At 41.5% G+C, this 25,940-nt stretch overlaps 4 protein-coding genes across 4 annotated transcripts; all 4 read left to right on the top strand.

The window, feature by feature from the left end:
* Positions 1–3,264: 3,264 nt before the first annotated feature.
* LOC140359062 (trace amine-associated receptor 13c-like) lies at positions 3,265–6,152 on the top strand. Its single transcript, XM_072443937.1, has 4 exons — positions 3,265–3,440; positions 3,524–4,332; positions 5,893–5,957; positions 6,069–6,152. Exons 1-4 carry the CDS (start codon positions 3,265–3,267, stop codon positions 6,150–6,152), a joined length of 1,134 nt encoding a protein of 377 aa, XP_072300038.1.
* A 1,079-nt stretch (positions 6,153–7,231) lies between these two features.
* On the top strand, positions 7,232–8,310 carry LOC140359061 (trace amine-associated receptor 13c-like). The gene is made up of 2 exons (XM_072443936.1): positions 7,232–7,407; positions 7,491–8,310. Exons 1-2 carry the CDS (start codon positions 7,232–7,234, stop codon positions 8,308–8,310), a joined length of 996 nt encoding a protein of 331 aa, XP_072300037.1.
* A 5,812-nt stretch (positions 8,311–14,122) lies between these two features.
* On the top strand, positions 14,123–17,182 carry LOC140359060 (trace amine-associated receptor 13c-like). The gene is made up of 5 exons (XM_072443935.1): positions 14,123–14,298; positions 14,382–15,185; positions 16,529–16,679; positions 16,800–16,864; positions 17,035–17,182. Exons 1-5 carry the CDS (start codon positions 14,123–14,125, stop codon positions 17,180–17,182), a joined length of 1,344 nt encoding a protein of 447 aa, XP_072300036.1.
* A 6,034-nt stretch (positions 17,183–23,216) lies between these two features.
* Positions 23,217–24,295, top strand: LOC140359059 (trace amine-associated receptor 13c-like). Its single transcript, XM_072443934.1, has 2 exons — positions 23,217–23,392; positions 23,476–24,295. Exons 1-2 carry the CDS (start codon positions 23,217–23,219, stop codon positions 24,293–24,295), a joined length of 996 nt encoding a protein of 331 aa, XP_072300035.1.
* Positions 24,296–25,940: the final 1,645 nt, after the last annotated feature.

Raw genomic sequence — 25,940 nt, 5'->3', positions numbered from 1 at the left:
GACTTCCTACTCCCAAGACACTTTTCCAACTCCTCCGGGGCGATCCCGAGCGTTCCCAGGCCAGCCAAGAGACATAGTCCCTCCAGCGTGTCCTGGGCCTTCCCCGGGGCCTCTTCCCGGTGGGATATGCCCGAAAAACCTCCCCAGGGGGGCGCCCAGGAGGCATCCGGAACAGATGCCCGAGCCACCTCAGCTGGCTCCTCTCGATGTGAAGAGGTCCGGTCCTACTCCGAGCTCCCCCCGTATGGCCGAGCTCCTCACCCTATCTCTAAGGGAGCGCCCAGCCACCCGGCGGAGGAAACTCATTTTGACCGTTTGTATCCGCGATCTTGTTCTTTCGGTCATTACCCAAAGCTCATGACCATAGGTGAGGGTAGGAACGTAGATTGACCGGTAAATCGAGAGCTTTTCTTTTCGACTTAGCTCCTTCTTTACCACAACAGTCCGATGCAGCGACTGAATCACTGCAGCCGCTGCACCGATCCGCCTGTCGATCTCACACTCCATCCTTCCTTCACTTGTGAACAAGACCTCGAGATACTTGAACTCCTCCACTTGGGGCAAGGACTCCCCACTGTGATAAAATGTAAATATATGATTATATTTGTGTGTTAAATGTTATCTGCATCATTAGCCTAAGAGGAGGAAACGGCATGTATTTCTAATGGCACGTGTGAAGATGTTGTAAAACCAGCTGTGAGGAATGTTTACTCCCATATTGTCCCCAGGGACGAGAATAGGTAAACATCCCCCAAAAGCTCTTATCTCTAAAGACAATACCAGAGACAGTTGTAAAAGTAAAATGCTTGATGTGGAGCTGACCAATGAGAAAAGAGACCCGCCTATTATGTGTGAAATTTCTAATAAAAGACTTGTAAGAGGGAGGAACGCTAAGAGTGAATTTGGAAAGTCATTCAGGTTGCTTACAACAGCTTGACTTGGCTAAGCCTTCCTCTTCCTTGCAAGCCATGCAAAGACTGACGTTTCTGTGTTGTTTAATATTCTAAGTTGAATTATGTTCTCTGACTGTTAAGGAATAGCATTGATTCATGTGTAAATTCTTGACACCCACCCACCTGGAGAGGGCAAGCCACCTTTTTCCGGTTGAGAACCATGGCCTCGGATTTGGAGGTGCTGATTCTCATCCCAGCCGCTTCACACTCGGCTGCAAACCGTCCCAGTGCATGTTGCAGGTCCGGGTTTGATGGAGCCATCAGGACAACATCGTCTGCAAACAGCAGAGATGAGATCCTGTGGTCCCCAAACTGGACACTCTCCAGGTCCCTAGATATTCTGTCCATAAAAACTATGAACAGAACCGGTGACAAAGGGCAGCCCTGGCGGAGTCCAACATGCACTGGGAACAGGTCTGACTTTCTGTCAGCAAAGCAAACACAGATACTGCTCCGATCATACAGGGACCGGACAGCCCTGAGCAAAGGGCCCCGGAACCCCGTACTCCCGGAGCACCCCCCAAAGGACACCCCGAGGGACACGGTCGAAAACCTTTTCCAGATCCGCAAAGCACATGTGGACTGGTTGGGCAAACTCCCATGAACCCTCGAGCACCCGATGGAGAGTATAGAGCTGGTCCCATGTTCCACGACCTAAATCCAAGGATTGACTGTCGGTTGGAGCGCCTGGTGGCCAGGTCTTTCCCCACGGGGCCCGGCCGGGCACAGCCTGTACAAGCGGCGTGGGGCCGCCCTCCCGTAGGAGGATCCATAAGCGACCGGTGCAGAGTGATCTGGGCGGCAGTCGACGGCAGGGGCCTCGACGACCATACATTTTTGCTTTACGGTACAGGGCTCAGAATAAGCGGTATTGCATCGCAAAATACTACGCAATTTCTCTCAAATACAATGCATTCGTCAGAAAAAAGTGTTTTTGATTAGCAGCTTTTGCGATAGAAAATTTTTGTTCAATTGTACAACCAAAGCGCCTAAAAAAGCACTGATCACTCATCAATCGATCGTCAACAACGGCATGACACAATGTAGGATGCTGTGTTGACTTGACCAGGTCCCACTGCTGTCTCAGATCGCAAGTCTGAAAACGGGAGAGTGGGAGGAGTCACCGGGAGAGTGGGAGGAGTCACCGGGAGAGCGGGCGGAAGGCGACGAGGTGCTTTGACCAGCACCGCGTCTCACTAATCTCACATAGTTATGCGTTACACATAGTTATTGTGTAACACATAGTTATTGTTGTGAGATTAGCAAGACTGAATTCAAAGGGGTCAAACAAAACCAAGACATGTTGTGTCTGGAAAGATCCAGACCCGTAAGAGAAGTCATTCAACAGCTCATCGTCATGACGAGTCTGATGGTGATATGTAACTTGTGAGTTTAAAGACAATTAATATGTAAATGAGACTCATGCAAATAGTCATCTGAGTAATGATATGGAAGAAAGTTGTCAATAAGGCATCTGACTTGGTGTTAATTAATTTGTTCAACAACAAATTTTGTTTTTCTGTTTTATTTTTAAAAAAGAGTGTTTAAAAGTTAATTTGTTAAGTTTTTTTTTAAATAGAATATTTTCAGATACATTTGAAATAAATAATCTTGTTACATCAATGGAAAATATTGATTGTTAGTCACTTTCATGTTTTGCTTTGCAACTTATGAAATTGCTATACAAATTTGAAAAATTAACGGATTGTTTAGCAGCACTGCTATACACGAGAAAATCCTTAATCTGAACCCTGCGGCACGCACTCTTTCAAGCACAATTTGCCGCACTCTTTTATAAATGAGGCCCCTGGACTTTACTGGAGACATGTGAGTATCGTCCAATATGTCCCAGTGTGTTCCAACTTTAGTTTGTAAATACCCTGTTGAAAGTTTTATATCAACCGTAACAGAGGCCTTTGTCTTTTTTACCTAGAAAATAGTTTTCCCTTCAGCTTCTGACCCCATTTTGGATCAGATTGTGGGCTCATCTAGGCTAATTTTCTAGGAACATCAAGGCTAATTTGAGCTGTTTTTTACTATTTTGTGTTTTATGTTTTTCTCGTTGTAAAGCATTTTGAATTGCATTTTGCACGAATTGTGTTCTACAAATAAATGTGTTTGAATGATTGATTGATTGATTGATTGACTGATTGATTGACGTCAGTTCATTAACATGCTCTATAAATGAAAATAAACAGGCCAAACTTGGTGTCCGCCTCCCAACCAATGAGAGAAGAAGGAGGGGTACAGAGGATGTTAAATAGCTTTGGTCACTAAACACCGAACTCCATAATGTTCTCATTATGTTGCGATGGAGTCCACAATAGATGGTTCTGATTTATGTTTTCCACAAATGCTAAATGCTTCTTGCAAAAAGATTATCCGACCTTATTTCACTACTATGCTGGTTTACACTGTGCTGTATGTTATTTCTCTGGTGACTGCTGCAATGAACCTGCTGGTTATCATTTCAATTTCCCACTATAAGTAATTACTGTATCTGCTCAATGATATCACTTTTTGAATCCAGGCTTTATTGAGAAAGATTTTAATTTGTTTCTCTTCTCCAGGCAGCTCCGTACTACCACCAACCTCCTCCTCCTATCGTTGGCTGTCTCCGACTTCTGTGTGGGACTTCTTATGTTCATTCAAATTCTCTTTGTCGATGGATGTTGGCTCTTTGGTGATATATTATGCATTGTGTACCTATTGGTGTCCTACACAGTAACTTGTGCTTCACTGGGAACAATAGTTCTTATATCAGTTGACCGTTATATTGCCATTTGTCAGCCTTTACATTACTACACTAAAGTCACTGAGCATAAAGTGAAGTTTGGCATATGCCTCTGTTGGTTTGTTTCCACTTTTTATAGCGTAATTTTGCTGAAAGATAGTATGGAAAAACCAGGCAGCTTCAACAGTTGCTCTGGAGAATGTGTGATTGGTGTTAATTACGGTGGCCTCCTGACTGATGTCTTCATATCTTTAATTATACCTGTCAGTGCTATTTCTGTTTTGTACATGCAGGTATTTGTTGTAGTTGTGACTCGAGTTCGGACCACACGCTCACAGATCACAGCAGGGAAATCACAAAGAACAGTATTTGCAAATAAATCTGAACTTAAAGCTGCCAGGACTTTAGGGGTTGTGATTGTAATGTTCATTATCTGCCTGTGTCCTTATTATGTTGTTATAATCGGCCAGAATTCTTATGTTGATACTTCATCTGCAGCCATTGTAATCTATTTGTTTTTTTTCAACTCCTGTTTGAATCCTCTGATATACACGTTTTTCTACCCGTGGTTTAGAAAATGTCTCAAACACATTGTGACACTTCAGATACTGCAGCCTGGTTCTAGTAGGGCAAATATAATGTCTGGTGGGAATTAAAGGCAAAAGAAATATGTGTAACATTCATTCTTTTGTTTTTATTTTTGTTATCCATCCATCCATCCATCCATCCATTTTCTGCCGCTTATCCGTGGCCGGGACGCAGGGGCAGCAGTCTGAGCAGGGACTCCCAGACTTCCTTCTCCCCAGAGAAGGAAGTCTGACAAAAAAAGTTTGGACACCCCTGCTTTAGAGCAAGGTTAGGAGCTCTGGTTTACATTAACAAACTAGTACCTATCAGATAAATAGGATATATACCAGCTGAGGGCTGTTCCTCCGACACCTACATCACATTCTGACACATAGTCTCAACATTAAACTAATACAATAATTGCTGCCTCTGGTTGTATATGGGCTGTGGAAATAATTTAGAAACATTATAGCATAATATTGAAAAAAATAACTGAACTAGTTTTTCGTAATTTTTTGGAGCTGTGAACTGAATTATGAACTATGAACTGAACCATTTCATGTAGAAAGTGAACTTTCCCAACACTGGTAACTATGTTGAGTTCAGATGAACCAGTTGGAAACATTTAGGTAAATATATTTTTTGACCAACTTAATGGGCAGTATCTTGACATTTTATTCTTATGCAATGAACCACAGACACTGAACAAAAATGTAAACGCAACACTTGTTTTCGCTTCCATTTTTCATGAGCTGAACTCAAAGATCCATCGATCTTCTTCCGCTTTATCCGGGGCTGGGTCGCGGAGGCAGAAGTCTAAGCAGGGATTCCCAGACTTCCTACTCCCCAGACACTTTTTCCAACTCCTCCGGGGAGATCCCGAGGCGTTCCCAGGGCAGCCGAGAGACATAGTCCCTCCAGCGTGTCCTGGGACTTCCCCGGGGCCTCTTGCCGGTGGGACATGCCCGAAAAACCTCCCAAGGGAGGCGCCTAGGAGGCAAAGGGCCCCGGACCCCGTACTCCCGGAGGACCCCCAAAGGACACACCGAGGGACACGGTCGAAAGCCTTCTCCAGATCCACAAAGCACATGTGGACTGGTTGGGCAAACTCCCATGAACCCTCGAGCACCTGATGGAGAGTATAGAGCTGGTCCAGTGTTCCACGACCCGGACGAAAACCACTCTGCTCCTCCTGAATCCCAGGTTCGAGTATCGGTTGGAGCGCCTGGTGGCCGAGTCTTTCCCCACGGGGCCCGGCCGGGCACAGCCTGTACGAGCGGCGTGGGGCCGTCCTCCCGTGGGCCCACCACCCGCAGGAGGATCCATAAGGGGCCGGTGCAGAGTGATCTGGGCGGCAGTCGACGCCAGGGGCCTCGACGACCATACATTTTGCGTTACGGTACAGGGCTCAGAATAAGCGGTATTGCATCGCAAAATGCGACGCAATTTCTCTCATGCAATGCATTCATCACAAAAAAGTGTTTTTGATTAGCAGCTTTTGCGATACAAAAATGTGTGTTCAATTGTACAACCAAAGCGCCTAAAAAAGCACTGATCACTCATCAATCGATCGTCAACAACAGCATGACACAATGTAGGACGCTGTGTTGACTTGACCAGGTCCCACTGCTGTCTCAGATCGCAAGTCTGAAAATGGGAGAGTGGAAGGAGTCACCGGGAGAGCGGGCGGAGTCACCAGGAGAGTGGGCGGAAGGCGACGAGGGGCTTTGACCAGCACCGCGTCTCACTAATCTCACATAGTTATGTGTTACACATAGTTATTGTGTAACACATAGTTATTGTTGTGAGATTAGCGAGACGCGGCGCTGGTCAAACCCCCTCGTCGCCCTCCGCCCGCTCTCCCGGTGGCTCCTCCCACTCTCCCATTTTCAGACTAGAACAGGTTTCTGAGAATCCCGAGGATGTTGAATTCAAAGGGGTCAAACAAAACCAAGACATGTTGTGTCTGGAAAGATCCAGACCCGTAAGAGAAGTCATTCTGATACAAACAGCTCATCGTCATGACGAGTCTGATGGTGATATGTAACTTGTGAGTTTAAAGACAATTAATATGTGAATGAAATAGTCATCTGAGTGATGATATGGAAGAAATTTGTCAATAAGGCCATCTGACTTGGTGTTGATTTATTTGTTCAACAACAAATTACATTTTTCTGTTTTATTTTAAAAAATTTGAAGTGTTTAAAAGTTAATTTGTTAAGAGTTTTTTTTTAAAAAATAGAATATCTTCAGATACATATGAAATAAATACTCTTGTTACATCAATGGAAAACATTGATTGTTAGTCACTTTCGTGTTTTGCTATGCAACTTATCAAATTGCTATACAAATTTGAAAAACTGTACGGATTGTTTAGCAGCACTGCTATACACGAGAAAATCCTTAATCTGAACCCTGCGGCACGCACTCTTTCAAGGACAATTTGCCGCACTCTTTTATAAATGAGGCCCCTGGACTTTACTGGAGACATGTGAGTATCGTCCAATATGTCCCAGTGTGTTCCAACTTTAGTTTGTAAATACCCTGTTGAAAGTTTTATATCAACCGTAACAGAGGCCTTTGTCTTTTTTACCTAGAAAATGGTTTTCCCTCCAGCTTCTGACCCCTTTTTGGATCAGATTGTGGGCTCATCTAGGCTAATTTTCTAGGAACATCAAGGCTAATTTTATCTGTTTTTTACTATTTTGTGTTTGTGTTTTATGTTTTTCTCGTTGTAAAGCATTTTGAATTGCATTTTGCACGAATTGTGTTCTACAAATAAATGTGTTTGAATGATTGATTGATTGATTGACTGATTGATTGACGTCAGTTCATTAACATGCTCTATAAATGAAAATAAACAGGCCAATCTTGGTGTCCGCCTCCCAACCAATGAGAGAAGAAGGAGGGGTACAGAGGATGTTAAATAGCTTTGGTCACTAAACACTGAACTCCATAATGTTTTCATTATGTTGCGATGGAGTCCACAATAGATGGTTCTGATTTATGTTTTCCACAAATGCTAAATGCTTCTTGCAAAAAGATTATCCGACCTTATTTCACTACTATGCTGGTTTACACTGTGCTGTATGTTATTTCTCTGGTGACTACTGCCCTGAACCTGCTGGTTATCATTTCAATTTCCCACTATAAGTAATTACTGTATCTGCTCAATGATATCACAATTTGAATCCAGGCTTTATTGAGAAAGATTTTTATTTGTTTCTCTTCTCCAGGCAGCTCCGTACTACCACCAACCTCCTCCTCCTATCGTTGGCTGTCTCCGACTTCTGTGTGGGACTCATTATGTTCATTCAAATTCTCTTTGTCGATGGATGTTGGCTCTTCGGTGATATATTATGCATTGTGTACCAATTAGTGTCAATCAATATAACTTGTGCTTCATTGGGTACAATAGTTCTTATATCAGTTGACCGTTATATTGCCATTTGTCAGCCTTTACATTACCACACTAAAGTCACTGTGCGTAAAGTGAAGTTTGGCATATGCCTCTGTTGGTTTGTTTCCACTTTTTATAGCGTAATTTTGCTGAAAGATAATATGGAAAAACCAGGCAGCTTCAACAGTTGCTCTGGAGAATGTGTGATTGGTGTTAATTACGGTGCCCTCCTGACTGATATCTTCATATCCTTTATTATACCTGTCAGTGCTATTTCTGTTTTGTACATGCAGGTATTTGTTGTAGTTGTGACTCGAGTTCGGACCATGCGCTCACAGATCACAGCAGGGAAATCACAAAGAACAGTATTTGCAAATAAATCTGAACTAAAAGCTGCCAGGACTTTAGGGATTGTGATTGTAATGTTCATTATCTGCCTGTGTCCTTTTTATATTGTTATAATTGGCCAGGATTCCATTCTTGATGTTTCATCTGCAGCCATTGTAATCTATTTGTTGTATTTCAACTCCTGTTTGAATCCTCTGATATACACGTTTTTCTACCCGTGGTTTAGAAAATGTCTCAAACACATTGTGACACTTCAGATACTGCAGCCTGGTTCTAGTAGGGCAAATATAATGTGTGGTGGGAATTAAAGCCAAAATAAATATGTGTAACATTCATTCTTTTGTTTTTATTTTTTGTTAATTACAAAATGATTAGTTCATGCTGTGAATACATGTTTGTTTATTTGTTTATTGTGTTTTAGTAGTTATTGTGAATTCAATCTTTTGTACATGAGCAATAAGGTGTGCAGCCTTCAGAAATTGGTCGGCATATTGAGGAAGTTTCACTCCCAAAGAAATACTTATAAAACTGAATAATATAGTATTTCTTTATTCAGCATTGCATTGTCATGACGAGTCTGATGGTGATATGTAACGACTATTAATGTAATATGAGTGTAAAGACTATTAATATGTAAATGAGACTCATGCAAATAGTCATCTGAGTGATGATATGGAAGAAAGTTGTCAATAAGGCATCTGACTTGGTGTTAATTAATTTGTCAATAACTAATTTTATTTTTCTGTTTTGTTTTAAAAAGTGTTTAAAAGTTAATTTGTTAAGAGTTTTTTTTTTTTTTTTAATAGAATATTTTCAAATACATTTGAAATAAATAATCTTGTTACATCAATGGAAAATATCGATTGTTAGTCACTTTCGTGTTTTGCTATGCAACACTCTTCCGGTTGATGAGAGACCGTTCATACGTCCATACGGGGCAGGAACTGCTTCGCCAGGAGAGGAGCATCTGGGTCTGCAGTTCCTCAGGAGTGAGAAAAAGAAAAAGAAGGCAGTGAACAGTTTGCAAGTGGAATTAAATATTAAATATTGTTTGATAGAATATGTAGTCAGAAGAATCAAATCAAATCAAATCAATTTATTTTTGTAAGGCCCAAAATCACAACAACAGTTGCCTCTGAGGGCCACAGGGAGAAATTATTTGTGAAATTGTCTGTGGTGGCGAGGGAGTCAGACAATGTCTGTGGTGGCGAGGGACGATGTCCCAGGGTCCTCTGTCCTTAGACTCTCCTTCTCGGCCAGGAAAAACTACAAAAAAAACCTCTTTGGGAAAAAAGCGTAGAAACCTGGAGGAGTTCCAGTGAAGGAGAGATCCGACTCTCACAGATGGACAGACGGACACGAGGGAGACTGGAGCTGGACCCACTCTTCAGGCAGATGAGGGACCGTCTGAGGCGAACTGGACCCACTCTTCAGGCAGATGAGGGACCGTCGGAGGCGAACTGGACCCACTCTTCAAGCAGATGAGGGACCGTCGGAGGCGAACTGGACCCACTCTTCAAGCAGATGAGGGACCGACTGAGGCGAACTGGACCCACTCTTCAGGCAGATGAGGGACCGACTGAGGCGAACTGGACCCACTCTTCAGGCAGATGAGGGACCGTCAGAGTCGAGCTGGACCCACTCCTCAGGCAGATGAGGGACCAGAAGAAAAGGATAGTGCTCAAGCTGCCATACTTCCCCCAGCATAGTTGCTCCTAGGGCAGCGTAGCTGAAGCTGTGGGATTATATTTCTGTTCCTAACTGGCCTGACCAAACAATTTCAAAGAGGAACGTTTTAAGCCTGGTCTTAAATGAAGAGACTGTCTCGACCACTTTAACATGGACATGAGCTGATTCCATAACACAGGAGCGTAGTAGCTAAATGCTCTACCTCCTACTGTGCTTTTAGAGACTCTTGGGACCACCAGAAGTCCAGCATTTTGAGAGCGAAGAGCTCTGTTTGGATGATATGGTTCTATAGCATCTTTGAGGTAGGATGGGGCCATGTCATTTATGGCTTTGTAGGTCAGGAGTAGAATTTAGATTCTAAACTCGACGGGGAGCCAGTGAAGAGACTTCAGCACCGGCGCAATGTGTTCTCTTCTTTTAGTTCCAGTTAGTAATCTTGCTGCTGCATTTTGAACCAGTTGAAAGCTTCTTATGGAGCTTTTAGGACACGCTGCAAGCAGGGAGTTACAGTAGTCTTATCGAGTTGTTACAAATGCATGGATACGTTTCTCAGCATCGCTTTTAGGCAGGATTCTTCTGATTTTGGCTATGTTGCGCAAATAAAAATAGGCTGTTTTACAGGCTTGATTTATATGAGCTTTAAATGAGAGCTTCTGGTCAAATAAGACTCCAAGATTTCTTACAATAGAACTGGAGGCTCCACTAACATTGTCCAGTGTGACTATCTGCTCAGATAGAGCGTCTCGTAGATGCTTAGGGCCCAGCACAATGACCTCGGTTTTTTCAGGGTTAAGAAGCATGTAGTTAAGTGTCATCCAGGTTTTTATATCCTTCACACAAGCACTAAGTCTGTCTACATGATCGCTCTGATCAGGTTTCATTGATAAATACAGCTGAGTGTCATCTGCATAGCAGTGGAAGTTAATGCCATGCTTTCTAATAATGTTGCCTAACAGCAGCATATAAAGAGTAAACAGAATTGGACCGAGTACTGATCCCTGTGGCACACCGTAAGTTACTTTAGAGCAAGGTGAGGAGCTCTGGTTTACATTAACAAACTAGTACCTATCAGATAAATACTATTTAAACCAGCTGAAGGCTGTTCCTCCGACACCTACATCACATTCTAACCTCTGCAGTAGAATGTTGTGGTCGATGGTGTCAAACGCTGCGCTGAGGTCCAACAGGACCAGGATTGAGACCAGTCCATCAACAGCAGCTAATAACAAATCATTTGTGACTTTAACTAGTGCAGTTTCAGTGCACAACTTTTTCAAGGATTCTAGAGACAAAGGGAAGAATTGAAATAGGTCTGTAGTTTACCAATGGGTCAGAATCTAGGTTAGGCTTTTTCAGAGGAGGTTTAATGACTTCATGTTTGAAGGACTGTGGAACATAGCCCCTTTCTAGTGAAGTATTTATTATATTAAGAATAGAGTCTATAATTAGGTGGAGAATATCTTTGAGGAGTCTGCTTGGAATGGGGTCTAGGACACAAGTTGAGCTTTTCGAGGACATAATGGCTGAAGTTATCTCTGCCTGATCAATAGCTGTGAACCTTTCTAAATTTACTGATGGATTTATATTGGACATTAGTTTTACAGCTTGGGCTAATTCAGGGCTAATAGCGGGGGTAATTTCATCTAATTTATCTCTGAATGTTTTTATTTTATTGTTAAAAAATAGGAGGAAATCATCAAAACTGAGTGAAGCTGGGATTGAGGGCTCTACTGTGCTGTGACAGTTTGTTAGCCTGGCCACAGTGCTGAAAATAAATTTAGTGTTACTTTTGTTGACTTCTATTAGATTTGAAATGTATCTGGTTTGGGCCTTACGCAGAGCCTGCTTATAGGACAGTAGGCAACTTTCCCATGCTTTTAGGGATTCTTCTGTGTGGGAGCGACAAAGTGATCCTTCTAATTTTCTAACTCTTTGTTTATGTGAACGCAGTTCTTTGTTGTGCCATGGGAGGCGCGCTTTGGCCTAACGACCTTCTGTTTTAACGGCGCGACAACGTCAAGAGCAGACTTCAGAGAATTCATGGTCAGGTCGACAAATTGATGACTTACAGTGGGACTAAAACTGTTCTCAGCTGGATCACATGACATGTCACTGAATATTGGCTCTATTATTTCTTTGAATTTTGAGATTGATTTTTCGGATATTGTCCTTTTCGTTATAACTTTATTCTGTGGGGCTGGATGATCTTTAAGAATAAACTGAAAGGTAATTAGGAAATGATCTGACAATATAGAGTTTTGAGGGAGGACAATGAGGTCACTAATCTCTGTTCCATACGTTAGGACAAGGTCCAGAGTGTTCTTATGTCTGTGAGTCGGTTTATTTACTTTTTGAGTGAAACCGATGCTGTCTAACAAGGCGCTGAAGGCATTACTGAGAGAGTCATCACTCACGTTCACGTGGATATTAAATGCTCCAGCTATAACTATTTTATCCCAGGCTAACACTAAGTTTGATATAAAGTCAGAGAACTCGGTTAAAAACTCTGAGTAGGGACCAGGAGGTCGGTAGATAACTATGAACAAAACTCCTTTTTGGTTTCTCATATGTGGACACGTGATTAATAGTATGAAGCTTTCAAATGAGTGAAATACATTGTTAATTTTAGGGCTCATAAGTAGGCTTGAGTGTGAGATCACTGCCACACCACCACCTCGGCCTGTGGTCCTGGAGATCTGAAAGTTAACATGGGTGGGTGAGGTGGACTCATTTAGTCTGACATAATCGTCTTGTTGAAGCCACGTTTCAGTTAGAGCTAGAAGGGCCGAATTTCTACGCTCAGGCTGGGTTGCGGGCCGAACATAACGTAAAACATAAAACTATTAAAAATATAAGAAATAAATAGCTTTATACAGCCTACGCTGTTTTGAAGCAATTACTGGATCGATTAAAAAAAATTACAAAACGTTTGTTCTCATAAACTGAAATGTATTTAGAAAAACAAGTGTAATTTCACCAACACTGTGCTTCAGTTTATGTGCATTACAACTTCAGAGTTGATCTACAGTTCTACACAGAGATAAACATTTGACTTTATAACAAAATAAACTTCTGAAGATCTAAAAAAACCTTTTAAATGTACTAATAACTAACATTTCCACATCTGTGTAGTTATCTGTACACCTGAACTGACACACCACTAAACTTCTGCTCAAAAGTGATAGGGTGCGCTTCTCCCTCGGCAGCTCACACAGCAGTGCAGCAGAGCCCCGTGGGGGAGGGGCAGCCACCGGCGGCATTGTGGGACGCGTAGTTTTAACGATAAAAATGGTTACGGATGTAATTACGGTTCTATGAATCGATAAAACATTATTATTTTTTAAATGTATTTATTTATTTAAAATATAAATTTGAAATGTTCGGCGGGCCAGAATAAAACGTCTGGCGGGCCGGATTTGGCCCGCAGGCCAGAGTTTGACACCTATGATTCTAAGTTATAGTCACCAATTAATTAATTAATTAACTAAAAGCAATTTGGAGGAAATTTATCTAATGTTTAGCAGTCCACATTTTATGTGCTTATTCATTTGTTTATTTGTGTCATTTGTGAGTGTTATTTTCCTTAAGTTATTTGATCTGACGCCTGAAATAGTTCTTCTGAGATCTGACTTTTTGGCATTATTTGCACGAGGGACACGAGGGACACACACAGTCTCTATCTGCCTTGAATCTGAACACTTCATATGTGACAGAGCGGGCGAGAGTTCAGCGACAGAGGAGCGTCTTACACTGCTGCTCTGCGCCCGGGGCTCATCCTTGGGTGGTCACTTTAGGCGACTAAGGCTATCAGTCAAATTACGAACTAATAGGGATGTACCCTCCGAAGTCGGATGGATGCCATCCCTGCGTATGAGCCCGGGATTTCCCCAAAACGCACTCCAGTTGTCATCAAAGACTACGTTGTTTTGAGGGCACCAACTAGAAACCAGCTGTTGAATGCTGAAAGACGGCATTCAGTTTGTAGTTTGTAAATACCCTGTTGAAAGTTTTATATCAATCGTAACGGAGGCCTTTGTCTTTTTTACCTAGAAAATAGTTTTCCCTCCAGCTTCTGACCCCTTTTTGGATCAGATTGTGGGCTCATCTAGGCTAGTTTTCTAGGAACATTAAGGCTAATTTGAGCTGTTTTTTACTATTTTGTGTTTGTGTTTTATGTTTTTCTCGTTGTAAAGTTTGAATTGCATTTTGCACGAATCGTGTTCTACAAATAAATTTGTTTGTTTGTTTGTTTGTTTGTTTGTTTGATTGATTGATTGATGTCAGTTCATTAACATGCTCTGTAAATAAAAATAAACAGGCCAATCTTGGTGTCCGCCTCCCAACCAATGAGAGAAGAAGGAGGGGTACAGAGGATGTTAAATAGCCTTGGTCACTAAACACCGAACTCCATAATGTTCTCATTATGTTGCGATGGAGTCCACAATAGATGTTTCTGATTTATGTTTTCCACAAATGCTAAATGCTTCTTGCAAAAAGATTATCCGACCTTATTTCACTACTATGCTGGTTTACACTGTGCTGTATGTTATTTCTCTGGTGACTACTGCGCTGAACCTGCTGGTTATTATTTCAATTTCCCACTATAAGTAATTACTGTATCTGCTCAATGATATCACAATTTGAATCCAGGCTTTAATAAGAAAGATTTTTATTTGTTTCTCTTCTCCAGGCAGCTCCGTACTACCACCAACCTCCTCCTCCTATCGTTGGCTGTCTCCGACTTCTGTGTGGGACTCCTTATGTTCATTCAAATTCTTTTTGTCGATGGATGTTGGCTCTTTGGTGATATATTATGCATTGTGTACCAATTGGTGTCCTACACAGTAACTTGTGCTTCACTGGGAACAGTAGTTCTTATATCAGTTGACCGTTATATTGCCATTTGTCAGCCTTTACATTACTACACTAAAGTCACTGAGCATAAAGTGAAGTTTGGCATATGCCTCTGTTGGTTTGTTTCCACTTTTTATAATGTAATTGTGCTGAAAGATAATATGGAAAAACCAGGCAGCTTCAACAGTTGCTCTGGAGAATGTGTGGCTGCTATTAATTACTATGTGGGCCTGATTGATATCTTCATATCCTTTATTATACCTGTCAGTGCTATTTCTGTTTTGTACATGCAGGTATTTGTTGTAGTTGTGACTCAGGTTCGGACCATGCGCTCACAGATCACAGCAGGGAAATCACAAAGAACAGTATTTGCAAAAAAATCTGAACTAAAAGCTGCCAGGACTTTAGGGGTTGTGATTGTGATGTTCATTATCTGCCTGTGTCCTTATTATATTGTTATAATCGGCCAGAATTCTTATTTTAATGCTTCATCTGCAGTCATTGTAATCTATTTGATCTATTTCAACTCCTGTTTGAATCCTCTGATATACACGTTTTTCTACCCGTGGTTTAGAAAATGTCTCAAACACATTGTGACACTTCAGATACTGCAGCCTGGTTCTAGTAGGGCAAATATAATGTCTGGGGGGAATTAAAAGCAAAATAAATATGTGTAACTTTCATTCTTTTGTTTTTGTTTTTTACAAAATGATTAGTTTATGCTGTGAATACATGTTTGTTTATTTGTTTATGGTGTTTTAGTAGTTATTGTGAATTCAATCTTTTGTACATGAGCAATAAGGTGTGTAGCCTTCATTGAGGAAGTTTCACTCCCAAAGAAATACTTATAAAACTGAATAATATAGTATTTCTTTATTCAGCATTTGTCATAATACAACTGTAAATCGCCAACATTGTAAACCGTGCAGTTTAACAAGTACAAACTTCAAGACAAAGTAATACTGTAAAATACAGTAAATACCTGACTGTTAATGTGGACAACCATTTTGAATTTAGTTTTATTTTGTGTTTTGTTTATAGTTGATGGAAATGTCATGCTGAATTGGTCAACTAAATCCAAATACATTTAGTCAATCTGAAAATATATTTTCAGTTCTATATATGATTATGTTGCATTCCTTCATGGGACATGCTCATAGATTTGTTCCTTGAATATTGTGTTTGTTTATCGGCTGGGCTGTTTAATTAATTGTACTTTAAATTAACTAATTCCACATTTAATTAATTGTGCACTTTTAATTAATTCATGACATATAATTTATTCATGCATAGTTTAATACATTTAATTCATTGGTTCAATACATTTAAGCATTTAATTTTGGCACAGAGTCATCCATAAACTACCCTGTCCAGTTTGGAACTCAAAGCCAAGATCTCTGCCTCCTCTTAACTACACAACTGAGTTACATGCAGGTTGCTCTCATAGAACTGAAGCTACATAAAGTAACTATGTTGAGTTCAGATGAACCAGTTGGAAACATTTAGGTAAATATATTTTTTGACCAACTTAATGGGCAGTATCTTGACATTTTATTCTTATGCAATGAACCACAGACACTGAACAAAAATGTAAACGCAACTTGTTTTCGCTTCCATTTTTCATGAGCTGAACTCAAAGATCCATCCATCTTCTTCCGCTTATCCGGAGCCAGGTCGCAGAGGCAGCAGTCTAAGCAGGGATTCCCAGACTTTCTACTCCCGAGACACTTTTTCCAACTCCTCCGGGGCGATCCCGAGGCGTTCCCAGGCAAGCCGAGAGACATAGTCCCTCCAGCGTGTCCTGGGTCTTCCCCAGGGCCTCTTCCCGGTGGGACATGCCTGAAACGCCTCCCCAGGGAGGCGCCCAGGAGGCATCAGGAACAGATGCCCGAGCCACCTCAGCTGGCTCCTCTTGACGTGAAGGAGCTCCTCAACTGTTTGCTGGCTTTATTCGTGTTGAAATGAAAGTGGCTGACATTTAAGGATTACCCTATCCGCATGCAACCTGCCCCCTCGTTTTTACTCCGGGCACTCCTTCAGAATAGGAGCTGCCACAACCGCTGCTACTCAGGGCATGTCTTCGGCAGCCCTCCAACAACTCGGGCGATGGTCCTCCTCCGCCTACGCCTCATACGTTCGTCCTGACTTAATTTCAATTTTGGCAGCACAGCGCTCCCTCCAACCATAGTAAGTTTCAATCCCAAATACTGGTGGTGGTTTAAGTCAGTCTTTACTTGTCCTTCTTGTTCCACAGGCCATAATCGCCTCATCCACGCACTGCGTGCATGCAACCTCTGCCTTGCACCTCACCACTCACCGGTAAGCTCCATATCCATGATATACTTGCATTTCCTATCCATCTCCGGCGTCCTATATTTCCATCCTTACTACCTCACCTCCTCTCTGGTAGTGCAGTCACTCCAGACTCCTCGCATCCACGGGAGTCTCTCCACGCTCCCTTCACCACGCTTTCCGTATCTTCCCTTCAGGCTGCAGCTTTTCCACCGCGCACGTCCGCAGTTAAACACTCTCCACCCTTGTCCCGAGCACCAGTATTATCAGGGCCACCTAGAGGTGCAGACCCCGGGTTTTGGGGGGGAGACATCTAAACACGATCATATTACGGAGCGCCCGTAATCGCAATGTCTTCCGCCGGGGTCAAAGCGCCAAGTAACTTTCGGAATTAAGCCAAATAACTTTTGTAATAAAGCCTGCTAAACTGTCCACTCTGTGTCTGTCTGAGTCTCTCCAGGGTGAAATGAAGCCTGCGTAAATTCAGCCTGGAAGACCTAACTCCATCCATCTACATCAAGGCCACCTGCTCCCGATCTCCAATCAACGCACCTCCTCGCTCCCAATCAGCACGCAGCCGGTCCCATATTAACCCCCGCGCAGATGGCTCGGCCTCTCCTGACCGTACTGCAACCCACCACCTCCCCTTCTCCTCCTCTGCATCTCTCTATCCTCTCTCTCCTCTCTTACCTACCACCACCAGTCCCCAGACCCGGGGGGAGACATCTAAACACGATCATATTACGGAGCGCCCGTAATCGCTATGTCTTCCGCCGGGGTCTGAGCGCCAAATAACTTTCGTAATTAAGCCAAAAAACTTTCGTAATAAAGCCTGCTAAACTGTCCTCTCTGTGTCTGTCTGAGTCTCTCCAGGGTGAAATGTATTTTCTCACAATTGGAATCTGCCTCTAAGTCATTATATTATCATCAACAAAAGTGGAAATAAAGTGTGTTTACTGAATTAATTCAGTTGTAAATGTGTATTTAAAATATGTATCCATACAGTCAATGGTAAAAATTTCAATTTTGGACATTTAAAAATAACATAAACACAGTCATGTCAAATAGCCCCCCCTATATTTTATACCACCAGCCGCCACTGCACTATACATTTAGACAGAAACGCAGTTCAAACAGGCGTTGCCTCACCTTCTCTGTGCTGTTAGGTTCTAATATGCTGAAAATAACAAGACAAGATTCGGTCGTTAAAATAAAAGTATTTATTCCCTACGATTACAAAACCAACAGATTAAAAACGCATGTCCTGTCCCTCACAAGTTCCCATCAGACGTCTGCTCCTCATCTGGGGGCCTCTCACACACAGGACAAAGAATATTCATAAAAAGGTGGATCTTCTCTGGCACCAGCCGTACCAGGCTGTACCTTCCACTTCCTAATATGGTCGTGAGATGAGGCCCTTGACCCAGACAGAGAAGCTGGTAGGGGGAGCAGAGACAGACGTATAGTCCCTTCAGTTCTTACTTTGTTGATTATTATTTTATAATTATTATCTTTGTATTATATATATAAAGTGGAATTTTGGTCTGAAGGTTCAGTGTCCAGTCAGTCCGATTGTATTGGAACTGAATCTAATCTTGCATAGAATATACAGTCTGCGTTATATGTGTTTGATGTCTAATGTTTTCCGATGCGTCCAAAGAAGAATGCCTATTACTACTCTACATCCTATTAAAACAATGACTGCATAAACTAACCACATAAACCAACCTATAACCTAATAAACCAACCTCCCTCTATTGGACTGGGGAACACCCAGCCCACCTGAAAAAAGCAATGTAAGCGTGTGTGTCACCAAACAGGACCCTGGAGAGGTGCATGTGTAAGAAGACCACCAGACCATCTCTAAGCCAGGTGGCTCAGAGATCTACCGAGTCCTAAAACCAGCACTCAAACGGAGTCTACAACACAGAAATGTTTAGCAGAAGCACAGGAAAACAATAAATGTAAAAAGTTCAATTAGAAGGAAATGTTCTTTAGAGAGTCTCTTGTGGATTTTCCTAAAGTCATGAGCAGGTCTAAATTTAGAGAGGTCCGTCTTAAGCATAGGTAGAATAGGAGTGTTCACGTTAGCACACAGGATGCAAATCAGTAACAGACGTTAGTCTTTTACCTGATGAGCCGGTGAGACAGCCAAGGACGTGTGGCACGCTACCCTTAGACATTCTATACCAGTCCAATTGTTTTATTGATCAGCTTGTCCCTCCACCTTCACATGAAACATAGGCTCTGCTTGAAATAGGTCCTGCCTCTCTGGACGCCCATAGTATTTCTTGTCTTCATGGCCAGTGTAAAACTGCCCACTGTGGTAGCCTCAGCATTTGGTTGTGCATCAGGTGGAGGCCTGTGCACAGTGGGGGCTCCTCCTCTTCCACGGTGAGGAGCTGGTTGTGGGCAGGCTCACATCGAACGGTCAGTGAATCCACAGCGCTAGCATGTTCCTTCCTCCTGTTGTTGATCAGTCTGAAATCCTCGACCACAACTTATTCCACCTTAGGTTCCTCCAAAGCCTCCTCTGAATCCTCCCTTAAAATCTCAACCTTTCTTATGTACATTGTCTTTTAGATCTTTTACTTTTAAGTTTAATAACTGTTCCTGCAATTTCTGTGTCTCTGATTTGTTACCTTTTTCCTTGCTACGGTGTTGAGTCAAAGCTTGAACCACGTGTTTCCTGAACCAAGCGTTATCACCATCCATGAGGTCAGAGTTCATATTTAGATGTTCTTTAACATTCAGGGGAAGGGCTGCCATGACTGCGATCATGCATATTATTTTCCTATCAAAGTATCTCATTGAGTGTCTTCCTGTCGCATCTATCCACTGAGTTAAACACTTCTGGAACCATTTTTCTGGTCCAACAGTGGTTGTCCATGGTGTGAAGCCGGAAATACTGACGGCCGGGTCAGGATATGTTTCTTTGATTATTTTATAAAATCTGTTGATTTGATCTGTTGCTGTTTGATTTGATAACTACTGCAGCACTCACCCATTATGCCCCTGATGTCTCCAGCTGTCAGCTGGTGTCCGACTGTTAGACTATTAGCCCCGTTATGGCTTATAGATCTTTGAATTGGGATGGTTGGAAACCTCCCAAACCTCCACTTCTGTCCACCATCAAAGACATTTGGAGCATAGTAGGTTCTAATTCTGTCCAACCTGACTTTCTCTTTTCCTTATTTGATTTTCACCATCTTTCTTCACTCATGCTCATGCCTTTCTCATCATCCCTGTATTTTGAGCCGCTTTTTCAATTACCATCTTTGGTCCGGGGTCAGAGTCTTGTCTGTTTCCTGACTGGAGGAGGAGGAGGACGAGAAGAATCCTTCCTCCTCTGATGAGTCAGTCTCCGTGTGTCCCCTTTGTTTCTTACCTGTTTGGCATTTTTCTTAGTCGCTGATTTCTTCAGTCTCATCACTTTGATTTGGTAATTTTGCTCTCAGTCCAACATCCTTTGATGTTCATCCACTCAGTGTTCCCGTTCTTCTTCTTCTCGTCTAAGTTTCGTTTCTCCAGAGCTTCTGGTGTCTGTCGCATTTCTCTTCCCCATGTTACTTACCTGAGGTGTCATTCTCATGTCTCCATTCCATTTTTTTCTATCACATGAGTCAGGATTCTTAATATTTTTTTTTTTAAATGAATCAATTTATTAATCAATCAATCAATCAATCAATCAATCAACCAATCAATTAACCAATCAACCAATATTTATTATTTATTTATTTATTTATTCTGAATCTTATAACCTATATATTTTTCCTATAGCATATTTAAATGTTTATCTTTTTGACTTATATAGCTTTCTTCTATACACACAACACAAGTACACAACACGGTGCCCTCAACTCCTCAAGGGAGGGGTAAAGCCCCGCCCTCCGAGTTATTCCAAGCCCCCACCTTTTTTTCTCTCCCTGACTGTCCCTATCTCTCCCTTCAAGAAGATTTTTCCTTTTCTTCTTTTTTCTTATTTCTCTTTGCCATTTTCCGTGGAATTTTGTGTCTGCTCTGTTGAATTCTTCGTCGATATCGCTGAAGTCCCTGACTTTAAAATTAGTTTCTGGAGGGCCTCAATTCTCCAAGGTACTATTAAACCTCACAACGACAGAATCACGTCTGATTCTTGTCACCCGTGACGGTAGACCCGGAAGTCCCTGACTTCCTGAAGTCCCTGACTTCTTCTTGGACTCTAAGGACCCTGTCCTTGTCTAAGGACCCTGTCCTCTTATTCTCTCACACTGCGCAGTGTTTTATTCAACAACGTCCAGTCTTGACACAACAAGGTTAATTCCACAACAAGTTCAATTTATCAATTTAGGCAGTATTTCAATAAAGTCACCTTTAACTTATTCAACATCTGTTATCCACATTCAACATTCAACAATAGTAACATACTTTAGACAAAACATCACAACATTACCACAATTGTAAAACAGCAATGCAAATATAAAAAATCCCACATAGCAAATTATTAAAAAAAATAAAAACTATAAAATCAGCAAAAAATTTAAATCCAAAAGGTCCTTTAACATTTTCAAAAATGTTTCAGAAAAAGTAAGAAAAAAACAACAAAAAAATCCCCTGACCCTATTTACGCGCAAAAGAAAATGTATTTTGGGGTTTATTCGAAAATTTACGAGTGTCCTATAAATTTGGGACGGTCTATTCAACATCCAACACATACCTCCTCCACAATTTAAACAGTTCAATCAGAGAAATTTATAGAAAAGGTTTTCTCTTTACCTTTAAATGTTGCCGCGGCGGGAGGAGGGAGAAGTTGGATAAAGAATAAAAGTATTTATTCCCTACGATTACAAAACTAACAGATTAAAAACGCATGTCCTGTCCCTCACAAGTTCCCATCAGGCGTCTGCTCCTCATCTGGGGGCCTCTCACACACAGGACAAAGAATATGAATATTCATAAAAAGGTGGATCTTCTCTGGCAGGGGGAGCAGAGACAGACACAAGCAGGCAGAGCAAGAATGTGCAGTGTGTGTGTGCGTGTGTCCAGTATGCAATAACAATGAAAGGTATATTAATCCATTACAATATTAAATGCTTATTAATTACTACAGTGCCGTTGTCCGTGTGTTCTCCGCTCCACTCTCCGGGCGTTGTCCGCTCGTTCCCCACGTCGTTCTCCGTGCGTTCTTCACGCCAGTGTCCATGCGTTCTTCACGCCAGTGTCCGCTCCGTGCGTTCTTTACGTCGGTGTCCGTGCGTTTTCCAGCAGATGTCCGCGCGCTCTCCACGCCGTTCTCCGCTCGTTGTCAACGCGTTTTCAACGCGCCGATGTCCAAACTTTGAACGTGGGGAACAAATCCGCCTGTAACAGGCTTTGCAGCGTCGGCATCTTACGACCTCTCCTTACAATGTCTAACTTTTCTTGAGAAAGGCATTATAATTATATCCTTGACCAAATCAATATATTTTCCTCCTTCCACGTTGTGGGTTGAAAAAACTGCTTAGTAGTACAGGATTAATGTGTCTGTCAAATTCAGTTTCCTCGTTCTGAGTTTCTGAGGTTCCGCATAGCCCCGCCCATAGGACCTGCTTCTCGATATTGGTGATCCAATCAAAAGACGTGCACGTGATGCACCTGCTAGATGGCTCCTGTGTAACAGCAGCAGACGTACAATAGCCAACTCTGAAGCTGATTTGTTGACACATCATTTTCATTTCCATTCACTTTAAGCTACAAGCACCAGCACTGTTGAGGTTTGAAGGCCTCTGCAGATTTTAGATCCCTGGCAACATGTGATTGGATAAAAGATCTAACATAAAGACCAGCCCTCCAAATCTGAACCTGGGGCGGAAGCAGTGCAACCAAGAGGAAAGCCATGAAATGAAGAGTATAACTCTGGAGAATAATGTAATAAATATTTGTGGGAAAATATGTGCCAGTGTGTTCCAACTTTAGTTTGTAAATACCCTGTAGAAAGTTTTATATCAACCGTAACAGAGGCCTTTGTCTTTTTTACCTAGAAAATGGTTTTCCCTCCAGCTTCTGACCCCTTTTTGGATCAGATTGTGGGCTCATCTAGACTAATTTTCTAGGAACATCAAGGCTAATTTGATCTGTTTTTTACAATTTTGTGTTTGTGTATTATGTTTTTCTCGTTGTAAAGCATTTTGAATAGCTTTTTGCATGAATCTTGTTCTACAAATTAATTAGTTTGTTTGATTGATTGATTGATTGACTGATTGATTGACGTCAGTTCATTAACATGCTCTATAAATGAAAATAAACAGGCCAAACTTGGTGTCCGCCTCCCAACCAATGAGAGAAGAAGGAGGGGTACAGAGGATGTTAAATAGCTTTGGTCACTAAACACTGAACTCCATAATGTTCTCATTATGTTGCGATGGAGTCCACAATAGATGGTTCTGATTTATGTTTTCCACAAATGCTAAATGCTTCTTGCAAAAAGATTATCCGACCTTATTTCACTACTATGCTGGTTTACACTGTGCTGTATGTTATTTCTCTGGTGACTACTGCGCTGAACCTGCTGGTTATTATTTCAATTTCCCACTATAAGTAATTACTGTATCTATTCAATGATATCACAATTTGAATCCAGGCTTTATTGAGAAAGATTTTAATTTGTTTCTCTTCTCCAGACAGCTCCGTACTACCACCAACCTCCTCCTCCTATCGTTGGCTGTCTCCGACTTCTGTGTGGGACTCATTATGTTCATTCAAATTCTCTTTGTCGATGGATGTTGGCTCTTTGGTGATATATTATGCATTGTGTACCAATTGGTGTCCTACACAGTAACTTGTGCTTCATTGGGAACAATAGTGCATATATCAGTGGATCGTTATATTGCCATTTGTCAGCCTTTACATTACTACACTAAAGTTACTGAGCGTAAAGTGAAGTTTGGCATATGCCTCTGTTGGTTTGTTTCCACTTTTTATAGCGTAATTTTGCTGAAAGATAATATGGAAAAACCAGGCAGCTTCAACAGTTGCTCTGGAGAATGTGTGGTTGCAATTAATTACGGTGCCCTCCTGACTGATGTCTTCATATCTTTAATTATACCTGTCAGTGCTATTTCTGTTTTGTACATGCAGGTATTTGTTGTAGTTGTGACTCGAGTTCGGACCATGCGCTCACAGATCACAGCAGGGAAATCACAAAGAACAGTATTTGCAAATAAATCTGAACTAAAAGCTGCCAGGACTTTAGGGATTGTGATTGTAATGTTCATTATCTGCCTGTGTCCTTTTTATATTGTTATAATTGGCCAGGATTCTTATGTTGATGCTTCATCTGCAGTCATTGTAATCTTTTTGTTCTTTTTCAACTCCTGTTTGAATCCTCTGATATACACGTTTTTCTACCCGTGGTTTAGAAAATGTCTCAAACACATTGTGACACTTCAGATACTGCAGCCTGGTTCTAGTAGGGCAAATATAATGTCTGGGGGGAATTAAAAGCAAAATAAATATGTGTAACATTCATTCTTTTGTTTTATTTTTTACAAAATGATTAGTTTATGCTGTGAATACATGTTTGTTTATTTGTTTATTGTGTTTTAGTAGTTATTGTGAATTCAATCTTTTGTACATGAGCAATAAGGTGTGCAGCCTTCATTGAGAAAGTTTCACTCCCATAGAAATACTTATAAAAGTGAATAATATAGTATTTCTTTATTCAGCATTTGTCATAATACAACTGTAATTGGCCAACATTATTCAATGTAAAACGTGCAGTTTAACAAGTACAAACTTCAAGACAAAGTAATACTGTAAAATACAGTAAATACCTGACTGTTAATGTGGACAACCATTTTGAATTTAGTTTTATTTTGTGTTTTGTTTATAGTTGACGGAAATGTCATGCTGAATTGGTCAACTAAATCCAAATACATTTAGTCAATCTGAAAATATATTTTCAGTTCTATATATCATTATGCTACATTCCTTCATGGGACATGCTCATAGATTTGTTCCTTGAATATTGTGTTTGTTTATGGGCTGGCATGGCCGATCCTCCACCGTATGGGACTCAGTGATTGAAAACCGCTCATCCATTTTATTCCTTTTTGTCTAGTTTTTATAAGTCAACCACGTACATAATTTGTAAAAAAATACAAAAATTACACTGTAGTAACCAGATTATTACAACAGACATTAAATACTAAATTCTTCCTTGAGGCGGCGTCCCCAGTAATGTTGTCACTCTATCGGAATATTGAGCAGAGGCAAAGCTCTCGGCAGATTATATGCAATGACTTTGCACTAATTTCACTGTAAAACCTCTTGCTTGTCTTTTTTTTCATCCTCTGTTAAAGACAAATAATAATAAAAAGAAATAAAGTTTACTATTTAAACATGCTACAAGGACACACACTCGCAACATCGTCATAAGGCGCTGGTACAGCTAGCAGCCCGGTGTAAACGCTCCTCTTTTTTCTCACACTTATTGTGCTTTATCTGCTATATTTTGTAAAAAAAAAATTCTATTTTACTGTACGATAGGGACACAAGCTGGAATCGTTTTTAATTCAACTGTTTTTGACTTTTTTCGGCTGGATTTGAGTGTTTTTCGTCGTGTCGTCGTGATGTGAGCTAACTCTGAGCTAGCCCCCAGCCCCCCCGCGCCCTCCGGCCGCCGCTAAAGTACGGCGTGCCGCGGTACACGTTTATATAAAAGAGGAACTTCATGAACGATCGGGACAAGCACTGGAATCGCTTTAATTCAACTGAGGTCCCTTCAAAATAAAATGACGGAAATAGCGAGCCTCATGCGGTCCCAGAGGATTTATAGGGACAGCAGCGTCTTGATTTTCACAGAGACCTGGTTAACAGCAGAAATGGCAGACTCTATTGTAGGTTTGGACAATTTTCATCTGCTGCGGGCGGACAGAACGAGAGAATGCGGAAAGAAAAGAGGTGGAGGTCTGGCTGTGTATGTGAACACGAGCTGGTGCAAACCCGAACACTGCACAGTGAAGGAGCAGCTATGTAACAGGGATATTGAACTATTGGCAATTGGCGTGAGGCCATATTATCTGCCCCTGGAGTTCTCACATGTGATTTTGATCGCAGTCTATGTGGCCCCGTCTGCCAATATGCT

The sequence above is a fragment of the Eucyclogobius newberryi genome, unplaced genomic scaffold (assembly GCF_026437365.1).
Source record: "Eucyclogobius newberryi isolate DKJ021-1_F unplaced genomic scaffold, fEucNew1.0.hap1 SCAF_14, whole genome shotgun sequence".
Classification (NCBI taxonomy): Eukaryota; Metazoa; Chordata; class Actinopteri; order Gobiiformes; family Gobiidae; genus Eucyclogobius; species Eucyclogobius newberryi.
Note: the sequence above shows the minus strand (reverse complement) of the source record. Positions and strands in the feature narration are given on the sequence as shown.